The following is an 11,541-nucleotide window of genomic DNA, read 5'->3' as shown; positions in this document are numbered from 1 at the left end:
AGACTGGGCCATTCATCACTGCTTGTTTGGCATGTCAGAGTCACAGGAGTTCCTTTGTAATTTATGCACTGCCTTTATGAATGTGGCATTATATCTAGAAAGTAACTATGTTAATTTCCCCTAATTGTGATATCATCTATCTATCAACAGCCAAATATTGTAACCTTTAAAAACCTGTAGCGATTGTTTTTCAAAAGCGATTGCAAGGCATGGTAACAACTAACCTTGAGAAAATGGAGACATTTCCTGTGAATTCATTTAAAATAGAAGTTTCACTCTTTTCCTCAGAATAATATTTAAAAACATTTTATTACTTATGCGGTACATGGTTGTTAAGGAAAATATGGTTAACACAGAGAAATAAAAGGAAAATTGTACTTTGTGCTTCTAGTAATCATCTACATAACATTTAGATTTTTTTTTCACTCAAGGCAGTTATAACAGATATGTGCTATTCTTATTGAACACCTATCTATGTTTGGGGAGTATCCACCTTATGAAGCAGAACCTGCCTCTATTTTAGTAGCACAAAATCCAGTACTCATTTTCTGGTGGCTTTGGAGCTAAGGGCAAGCACATAGCTTAGGCTACACCAATCTGATGCAGCCACCCTAGGCTTTGGATTGAAAGCTATTGAAGCAAAGCAGCATAGATGCAAGAGAACCCATTCCAGTGAGGGCGGTGCCACGGTGGCACCAACATCCAGTTTCCAGAGGCTGAAGCAGCAGTAGTACTAGTGGCAGCACAAGGTGCCTGGTTTTGGTGCTGAAAGTTTTGCAAGTAACAGTGATTGTGCCCCGCAGTTCTGGTGGCTATGTGGCTGCTTTAATGGTTCTGGGATGCTGTTTTCTATATTGCCAGTGGCTACATGGCCCCAGGCTTATTCTTCCAGCTCTCAGAAGAGAGTTTTTGAGTTACTTAATATAATAAAATTTGTTTTGACTAAGGTTATCTGAATTTCTTGCAACTAAATACTCTGAATCAGTGGATTATTCTTTGTCATATGATTGGAATTATATTTCAACATGATTCTGACCCTAAGGTATATTCTACCTATGGACCAAGATTTTCTGAAGGAAAGTCTTATGTTTAATTTCAGAGTCTTTTGGGTTCCTGGACCCATTTCCAACGTGTGTATGTGGGGTCGAGTTGGGGCAATATTTTCCACACAATACCAAACAATTCTCAGACACCAGCAGGGTGTCTGAAAATTCAACTTAATTCAATTCTGATGCCGTCTACCCAAAGATAGCATCAGATTCCACAGGTAAAGGGCTCAGTCGTACAAGACTGATCCCCCTTTGCCCACCCAACCACCCCCACATACACTTCAGGTGCCACTCACAAGCCCAGAATGTCACCTGTGATTCTGACCCACTGTCTAAAGATTGGAGGTTCCAATGAACCCCTCCATGTTCTAGTTAAACATGCATTGTACATCTGCTTTAACCATTAAAGAAAATAATGCATTTAAAAAAATAAAAATAAAAATGGAGTAAAGCATTCAAATGATTCAAGCTTAGAAATGGAGCTGGCTGGCCATTTGTAGATGTGGTTTCAGACATGCTCCTGCATCACTGAGAACTTGAATTTTTTAAACTGTATCAAACTCAAGGACACAATTAACCATTTTTCTTGTTACAGGTATTTTGAGATTTCCTATTTATTTTTAAATATTTATGTAATTTGTGTATTTCTAGGAATTTTTCATTTTAACTAGAGTATCAAATTTGTTGGTGTGCAATTGTTGATAGTATTCTGTTATAATCCATTTTATTTCTGTAAGGTTAGTAGCAGTGTTCTCACTTGCATTCTAATCTTATTTGCATCTTCTCTCTTTTTTTCCCTTAACAGTCTGGATAAAAGTTTGTCAAATTTATTGATTATTTCAAAGAATGAATTTTTGGTTTTGTTGATTCTCTTTGTTGTTTCTCTATTCTTCATTTCATTTATCTCCACTCTAATCTTTATCATTTTTTTCCTCTTAGTAGTTTTGGATTTAGTTTACTCTTATTTTTCTAGTTCCTCAATGTGTAAAGTTGTGTAATTCATTCGAAATATTTCTTCTTTTTTAATGTAGGTGTTTACAGCTATAAATTTCCCTTTGAACACTACTTCACTATAGCCCATAAGTTTGGAAATTTGTTTTTGTTTTCATTCATCTGAAGAATTTTCTAATTTTCTTGTAATTTCTTCTTAATCTTTTGATTATTTAAAAATGTATTGTTTAATTTTCACGTATTTGTGAATTGTACAGCTTTCCTTTTGCTATTGATTTCTAGTTTCATTCCATTATGATTGGAGAAGATATTTTGTGTGATTTCAATCCTTTAAAATTTTGAGACTTATTTTGTGGTATAACATATGACCTTTCCTGGAGAATATTTTATGTAAACTTGAGAAGAATATATGTTCTGCTGCTGTTGTGTGAAGTTTCTGTACATGTATGTTAGGTCTAGTTGGTTTATAGTATTTTTCAAGTTCTATATTTCTTTATTATCTGTCTAAATATTCTATTATTGAAAGTGGGGTATTGAAGTCTCCAGCTATTACTGTAGAGCTTCATTTCTCCCTTCATTTCTGTCAATTTTTAGTTCATATATCTTTGGGACCTGTTGTTGGGTGCTTATATGTTTATAATTGTTAAATCTTCTTGAAGAGTTGAGCCTTTTGTCAATATATAAAAACCTTCTTTTTCTCGTGTAACAATTTTTGACATAAAGTCTATTTTGTTTATTATATATGACATTTTTCCATATTGAGTCATTGCTTGTTGTTTTCAATTTTTTTCTCTTTATCTTTGCCTTTCAGTATTTTCACTTTGAGGTGTCTGGATATAGATTTTCTTTGTTTATATTACTTGTTCTCTAATTAATTTGTTTTTCAGTAAGTCTGGGAAGTTTTAAAACATATTTCTTCACGAAAATTTTTTGAACCTATTTATTTCTCTTCTTTCCTTCCAGTATTCCCATTATGTGTATGTAGGTGTGCTTCATGTTAACTCACTTTTTTCTAAGCCTTTGTTTTCCTTCATTTTATGTTCTTTAGCTTGCTCAATCTCTATTGCTCTCTCATTAAGTTCACTAATTCTTTGTCTACAAGCTTCAATTTAGTTTTTAATTTCATTTATTTTACTTTTTAACTTTTGAATGTCTATTTGGTTCATAATTTTTACCTCTTTATTGATTTTATCTATATTCTTCCTATTATAATCATCATTACTCATTCAGTATTGTAATTCTCAGAATATTTGGAATTTTCTCTTTTGATAGTGCACATTCTTTTTAGTGAAAGGCCACAGGTCCTTTGGGGAAAGGCTTGGAGGAATACTTACACTGTATACTTGTGCTAGTGTTACAAAGTTCTTCCTCAGGGGAAACTGTCTTCCTCTTTAGTCAATGAACTATGAATGCAGCCTATGTTGTAATTCTGCAACTCACACAGTTAAATTTTAGAAGTAATTTTTAGTCATATCTGCTCTGTGGTTGCCTGAAAGAAGAGGTTATTTTAGGGCCCTCTTATAATTCTGGTGGTCTTCCAATAATTACTTGTGGTAAAAGTTTAAAGCCCTAAGCTCATCCTTTTCATTCTGTAAGTTTTCTAGTGTAGGTATTATTAGAAATACTACTACCTCCCCTGCTCAGTCATTGTAATTAAAATTCCACAATGAATAAGTGTAATTGCTATTCAGTTTTTCAAAGTCTTGCTTTCAGTAGGTCTTTCATCCTATGTAAACATAGGCAATAATTTAACTGATCATGATGGCACTGCATGCCATTGATTATTAATGCCCAATTTTCCATTGATTGGGGGTTCAGATGGTATTCAAGATCAAATACATAGTTAAACTAAACCAGAATCCTCTGTGACCACTCCTGGTATCAAGTACTGTATCAGTTAAGAGGTCCAGTAAGGGAAAGGTAAATCACATGAAATATTTCAAGCAGAGATTTTGATTCCACACATGTTAGAAGTCTAAAAGTGCAAAAAAGCAGATGTTTATGTAATGCAGAAATTCATACTTGCTAAGGAATCCTGGTATGTAAAAAAGAAAGAGGAAATATTACTAGACTCAGAACTCAGAAGAGGGACCTCAGTGGGCTGGTGTTTGGGACTCTGTGAAGATGTCGTAAGTCTTCAGGTGAGGGAATGTGATGTGGTTGGTATCTGGTTGTTTAAGGGGCACAGCACAGTTGCTACTGCTGTCTTGAAGGGTACATGGAAAGCTCATGCTGGGAGTGTTAGAAAAAAGTAGAGGTAGGTGTCAACTGTTTGCTGCTGCTGGAATATCACTGGCCAGAATTTCTCTTCTACATTCTGATTTCCTTCTCATGGCTCCCATTACAGAACCTAACAGAAGGTCAGGCTACAAGGAAGTCTGGGGAGTGTATTTTACAAAGTCCTTGCTCTGATGTCACAGCAAACAGTATACAAGGGGGCTTGGTGGTGAGAGACAGTGGAATATGTTATCTGATATACTCCACTATACCTTGCACCAAAACTTACTTATTCTTTCTTTATTTATTCATTCATTTATTTAATAAAACTTATTTATTCATTCATTTATTTCCTAATAGAGCTTGTTTATCAATTCAGGGGAGTAGATAATAAATATAATGTTTGAGTAAATTATATGATATTGTGGAAAATAATAAATGCTATGACGAAATAAAGAGCAGGATGGAGAATTGCAAAGAATAGTTTGGGGTGGGGTTGAGGATTTGCTGTTTTAAATGAGGTAATCAGCACTGGGCAAAGATTTGAAGAAAATGATGGGGTTTCTCATGCAGTTATCTTGGTAGACAACATTCTAGACAAAAGGAATAGCCAGTTCCAAAGTCCTGAGGTTGTGGCACACTTGGCACATGCTAGGAAAGAAGTTAATACATTGGATCCTAGTGCGTGTGGGACAGAAAAACAGAAGAAAGTAATAAGGGCCACATCATGAAGGTGCTTCTAGGGCATTGTAAGAATTTTGGCTTTTATTCTGAGTGATATGGGAAGCCATGAGGTTTTAAGCAAAAGAGTGAGATGATGCGATGCAGTTTTAAAAGAATCATTCTAGTTGCTTTATTGAGAATCAGCTTTAAGGAGGGTGTGAGATGGAGGCTATTGCTATAATCTAGGCAGATGAAGGTAGCTTGGACCAGGTTTGTAGCCATTGCTATAGTGTGAATCAGTGGAACACTGGATATCTTTTAAGAACTTAGAGGATTTCCGGATGCTTTGAATGTGTAGTGGGCTGTTGACGATATCTCACTTCCTTCTCTCTTTCCCCCTTCATGATGAGTTGGTGGGACAGGGTAGGGTATGCTTGTATCTAAGTGGGGTTAAGGGGCTGAATCAGAGAAGATGTCCTTGCAGCTGGAGGAAATGGAGAGGTGGTGTGGGTCATTGCTGCCTCCTAACATGGAATTGTCCTGGGTATTCTTCCTCAGAGCACAGGGGAGGAGGCGGTGAGAGAGCAGTCAGTGATGCTGCCAAGGAAACCTGAAAAGAAACATTTCTGCTTTTTCTCCCTCATCTATTATCTTCTGAAGTTGAACATTTTTATTCTTCAACCTAAAATGGCTGCATCTTTCCTAAGAAATGAGTTTAGTTGAACATGTCTGAAGCCACTCCTTCTATTAATTGGCCATTTCTAAGCCCCTTTACAATTTTCCCTACCCAGGGCCCAGGGACAAATGGCACATTTCCAGAACACGCATAAAATCCATGAGAGCTTGTGCAGACTCTGAAAACAGCCCAGGGATATGGGATAGGAGGCTATAAGGCTAGTTATGCCCATCAGAGAGCTTTGGATGGGAACAGGATAATACAGGCAACAAGGGTTTCTTTAATCCCTCCAGTCACACAATAATAAGGTGATGTTTTTGAATATTTATTTAATGTTTGACTCTGCCTTATTCATGCACCAGCTCATTCAATCCTCACATTAGCACTTTGAAGAAATTTTCTCTTTTTTGCTGATGAGTTAAATGAGGCTCAGAGCAGAGAATCACTTGCCCCAGGTCCTGCAGCTACCAGATGGTGGGGCTTAGATTTAAACTTGTCTGTCGATTGTTAAAGCTCTGATGCCATGGCTCTGAAATGCTATGCTCCATACTCAACTACGTGTACTTCTGAGTCTACGTCCCAGTTCATCTGTTCCTGCTTTCTACTCAGAATATTTCTCTTCATTTTGATACCTTTGCTCCCCATAGATGCTTTTTCTGAATCAAGGTATTTTAGGAAAACTAGACATTTTTATAAGGAAAAATAAGGGAGGAAGCACAATATAGTTTTGAAGGATGGTTAGGTGAGTGTGTTTAGATAAGATACGACCTTCCAAAACATATGATATGTTAACCAGTAGGAAAATATTAGGGCTGCTTTTATTTTTAATATTATTTTTAATGTTCTTACAGGGAAAAGAAGAGAAATCAAATCTGTTATGTATTACCACATATATAAAGGATAATGAATGTATTAAACTTACTCTATAATTACCACAACTTAAAAATACTTTATCCACTAACTACAACTTTATATACATTTATTTTTTATGTACACAGGATTTTTGCCAAGCTATTTTACAACACAATTACTGACTTTGTTCACAACTATTAGATGTCATTCTCCATTTCTGCTTGGCGCTAAGGGAAATTATTACAACCTGGTGAGTGTCATTCTTGAATTTTCTTAACTTTTGGCATACTATCAACAATAAGTGGGAACTCAAATTGTTACTGGTAAAAGTGTTAAGAAATTGTTGTAATTCTTCTGCCTTTGTATTTGATGGGGTAATTTACCAGATACTAATCAGAAGTTTTCTGATGAAATTCTGCATTAACAAAAATCAAATTCAAATTCTGAGCTGGCCAACATTGATTTTTCAACATTTATTTTGTGCTTCTGAGGTTTGATACTGAGCTGCTTGACATTCTCCTGGGTGCTTTGTAAGAGTGGAGTTCACTTTGAAGTTGATCAGATCTCTGTTTTTAAGAGATTGGCAGGATCTGGAAAAGAATATGAATTTGTCTGATGGGTCAGAAATGTCATCATCATGAAGTTGGGAGATGAAATAATGCAGCAGCATACTGAACTTGCTAAAAAAAGAAAAGATATTAGATTGGATTCCATAGTAATCACATTTGCTTTAATTTTTTCCCATGCAAGTAATTTCAAAAACACTTTGTTTAGATGCAAAATATTGAAAATTCAATGTTTGTGATTTTTTTTTATTTTTGCCTTTTAAGAAAGATTTTTTTGAGTCATTCAGAGTTCTCTCAGAATAGTTTGTGTTTTTCTGCTGCTGATCCAAGTCCAAAATATCTTAGGATGTTTTGACCATCTGCCTGGCATTTCTAATGAGTGTTTGCCTGCAAACACTGAAAAGATTCACAGTGAACTTGAACATCAGTGGATAGAGCGAATTTTTGAGGCAAATCTTTCTGAACTCTGAAAATATGAAAACACAGGCATAGCTTTATTTAAAATGACTCCTACGAAAGCTTATTTCCATGTGTGTTATTCTACAATTCATACTGTCAAAATTCAGATGAAAGGACTAAAATCTTAACTCTTTCATTCTTTCATTTTGTACTCATTTATTCTATTATTATTTCTTTTCAAATTTTTGAACTTAAAATAGTCTGCTTTATAAGATCTTGGTTTATGAGTCATGAGTACTGAGGAAATAATGTCAATTTTCCCTAGAAAAGTATTAAAAGAGATTGGACCTCGGGTATTTCTGTCATGCGGGAAGAATGATACTTAGTGAGCACAGCAACATCAAAAACAAAAACAAAAACAAACAAACAAAGCAGATGATTGGAGCGATATTTTTCCTTAGAAGTTCTAGTAAATCATACTGAATTTCCCTAGCATGTGTGGAGGCCAGGAGTTATGTTTTTCAAATGTATTAGTGTATTTTGGTGATGGCTGACTGCACTGAATTTGAGGGCCAAACTCACACTCCTATTCTACAGCTGAATACAGCCCCATGTACCTAAAACATTCATTGGTGCTAGTCTCACAGTTATTGATAAGCTAAGAAAAAGACATGTTTGCTTTAAAATATTAGGCTTTTTCTTGACTTTCACATTGTATGATAAGCATTTCCGTTTTTTGGAATGAACACTTAAAATCATTATATGCATGATTCGGTACCAAGTGAGAACACATTTGCTTGTCTAAAGCACGCATGCAAGGCGCAGTGACTTTACTGAGCTGTTTGTAGCAACTCAGTAATGACCACTTACTATTTCAGCATTCGGCTTTAAATTTAAATCTTTGAAATGCTTACATACAGTAAACTCTATGTGTCTACGCACTTGTATGTGTCTGTGTTTATGTGTGTCTATTTATTGGTATAATCAGAAGAAATTCAACTTACACATATATGATAGGGGTTGTTTAGACTTTTAATGTTTTAGATATTTCTGGCTTTGGGTCCAAGATAGTGGGGAGGATTGGAAAACTTAACATTGTGGCATCAATAGGCCACGATATTCTCTTGAAATAATTGCTTTTATCTTGTTCTTAAAAAACTAGTGAGTTCTATATTGGTGGAGGCATAACACTCCAGTAGTGTTAGAGATCATTATTTTACCTGGATAGCTTTAAAAATCTAACTGAATATTTTAAAGGAGAAGTTTGTGCTGCACATCTACATTCTCAGAAGGCTTCCTGCACAAGAAGAGCAGGACTGATGGTATCTCTAATTCAAGAAGAAAAGATGATTTACAAGCACTGAAATCTGGAAGATAAATTCAACGCTTAATGGTGTACCTTGTTTTGTCATGGCTCTCAGAAATGTGTTAGTATATTTTTTTCTTGTAATAAAACAGATGCTTCTTTAGGACCATTAGCTCATTTCTTTCTAGGGGAACTTCTAAATTATCTAAGCAGACAAGAGGAACGCTCTCTCTGTGGAAAGGTGTGTGTTGTACTCTGGTTTGCCTGGCATTAGTTGTCATGTATCCAAATATTGCCCTGCTTCCTATTCTAACAGTCGATTCAACTTTCTACATCTTACTTGATTTACCTGTATGTCATACTAGTATATATAAGTAGTACATAGACTTTTTAAGGATTTGCATATGAACATATTTTCTGATACTTTTCCCTGGTCCTTACACTTTTTTTCAGTGGGGAAAGAGGACAGACTAAGGGCACTGTACTGTCGTTAAGTTGATATTCACCTTAAACTTTTTCCTTGAGTTATGGAGGAAAAAAACTTTTTTCTTTAGAACTAGTAGATGCTCTTGTCTGCCATCATAACTGAATTACTGTCTTTAATTCTTGCCTAAAAATTGGTAGCTAGTTTCAGAGATAAATGGGATTCTTCCCTTCTTCCTTAGGAAGCATCTTTAGTGTTTTATAATCTACCTATTTTTTAAAAATTAAAAGTATTTGTGAAAAATAAAGTAAAGAGGATCATAGGGATTTGCTTTGACTATTTCTTAGCTTGACACCCTAAAATATGTAATGGTCAAAAAGCACATGATTACTTCTTGTCTTTTGAAGCCACTTTCCCAGAAAAAAATAGTAAAGAGAATGACATGTACCGCTGCCTAATAATTTGCTTAGGTTTCTTTTTCAGTTATATTTCATGGAGAAAATCTTTAGATCTTTAAAATTTTTTATTCCACAGAATGAGTTCTTCTGTGGAAAGATTTTTATTAAATCTTACTTTTGGAGGTTAATTTTCCATCATTCTAGTGATAAAATTAATCATATAACTTTTTCCTGTTTTACAGCTGAAGATGAAGAAGTTTAATTTTATATAGGCTTCATTTTTATTCACTTTTATTATATTTTAAAGCTTTTAAAACTTGTTTAATCTTTTGGAAAAATTGTGTGTCACTTTAGCGTCACAAATGTATACTGCAATTTTTAAGTGAGAAAAATGGAACACTTTACAAGAATTTTCAGATACATTTTTCTGTTACATATAATAATTTAGAGTTTTCAAAGAGTAAATTTAAAGCCCCCTTTATTTTTGAGGGGGCAAATATCTTAATACTGTCTTTGTTACGTTTATATGCTACCTTTCTCATCTGAAACAGCTACCAAGAAATTGCCCTTCTGTTTCCAGAGAGTATTCAGGACAGAGTAGTAAGCAGTCAGGGGCATGCGGGCCTGTGGTGGCACCGTGGTGGTGTCATACTACTGTTTCAGCTCAGGAATGGATTTAGGAATATTCATCCACAGAGGTGTGGGGTGAGCTTATGAAACTTGAAGTGGTGGAGGCAGATTTGGAATTCCTGCGGGAGCAGCCATGGGAGCTTGGGTCTCTTGGAGTCACTCTCTTCTTCCGACTGGATTTGGCGTTGTCCACCTCACTGGGGTCACACACCACCGTCATGGACTCCATCCTGGTCACAGTGTACAGGCTGCTTTGCCGAGTCGGGTGAAACCTGGTGGTCTTGAGCTCCAGCTCATCATAGCTAGAAACTTTGATGAAAGGACACCAGCGAAATGCTCTCTTGAAGCCAGCTCGAAATCTAAGGAGAAGCAGGCCACGAGGAGAAAAAGTCGTGTTTTCAAGTGGAAATTTCCTTCAGCTGCCACAAAAAAACTCTCCTTAATGCCCTTAAGTGAACTCAGTTTTTTAAATTTAATTTTCTAGTCAAAACTCTTAGAATTTATGCCACAGTATTGGTACTAGTCTTCAAAGTTCTCCTTTGAATTGAAACTTAACTTTGCATCAGTGAGAAGCAAGTCATCAAAGAGTAAGCTCACAGCATCAGTAATCAATATGCCAAAGAAATAGTGTATATTTCTTCAGTAATGTTATATATTTGCATACGTGTAATTTAATTAGGCTTGCTGGTTAAGGCACTTAAAAATGAAAGTAGCTTCTTACAGAAATAATTACACATTTATAAATTAAAGTCTCACTTAATATTAAAATTAATTGCTAATCTAGATGGTTTTTATCTAATCATATATGAAAGTGCAAAATCCTTGGCTTTGTAAACCATTAAATAAAGTTAATTAGAAATAGATGTACTACTTATGGAGTGGCTTGAATTGATATATGGCTTATGCAATTAATGAAAAATAGCAAGAACTAAGTAGTTTTTAACAAACCTAAGACATAGTATGGTAGAAGCCCAACTGGAAAGAGAGCTTTGGATTTAGGTCATGTAGTTACTTACTTGAAGTTCCATTTCTGCTTGTACTAAACCACACTGATCTATTAAACAAATTTACCCTATGAAATTTAACCCTACCCCTCCATGTGCTGACCTTATAAACAAGGTGTTTTTTTAAGTCTGGAAACCACAGTTTTGTGTTTTTTTTTTTTTTTCCTGCAGTCTTAAATTTAACTGTAAATATTTCTGCTTTTTTTTCAACTTCATTTTAAAAGTAGCTTTCCCCCTGACCACCTCAGTTTCCTCACAACCCATTCCCTAAAGGCTGCACCCTCTCTTACCCACTGACCTCGTTATGCAGGAAGGAAGACTGGAATTCTTCCCCTTACTCTTGCTTCTATTACTGTCATAACACCTTCTATTTTGAAGACTACTTATAAAACATCCTCTTTAATAG

The 11,541-nt window shown here is 35.3% G+C and overlaps 1 protein-coding gene across 1 annotated transcript in view; it reads right to left on the bottom strand.

The window, feature by feature from the left end:
* Positions 1 to 324: 324 nt before the first annotated feature.
* The window catches only part of TACR3 (tachykinin receptor 3), a 73,774-nt gene continuing 62,557 nt past the window's right edge, over positions 325 to 11,541 (bottom strand). The window contains exon 5 of the mRNA XM_010953617.3: positions 325 to 10,490. Within this exon, the coding sequence (XP_010951919.1) occupies positions 10,178 to 10,490 (313 nt within the window). The 3' untranslated portion in view covers positions 325 to 10,177. The remainder of the gene's footprint in view (positions 10,491 to 11,541) is intronic.

This window comes from Camelus bactrianus, chromosome 2, assembly GCF_048773025.1.
Source record: "Camelus bactrianus isolate YW-2024 breed Bactrian camel chromosome 2, ASM4877302v1, whole genome shotgun sequence".
Lineage (NCBI taxonomy): Eukaryota > Metazoa > Chordata > Mammalia > Artiodactyla > Camelidae > Camelus > Camelus bactrianus.
The sequence above is the reverse complement of the archived record's forward strand: the minus strand, read 5'-3'. Positions and strand labels throughout refer to the sequence as shown.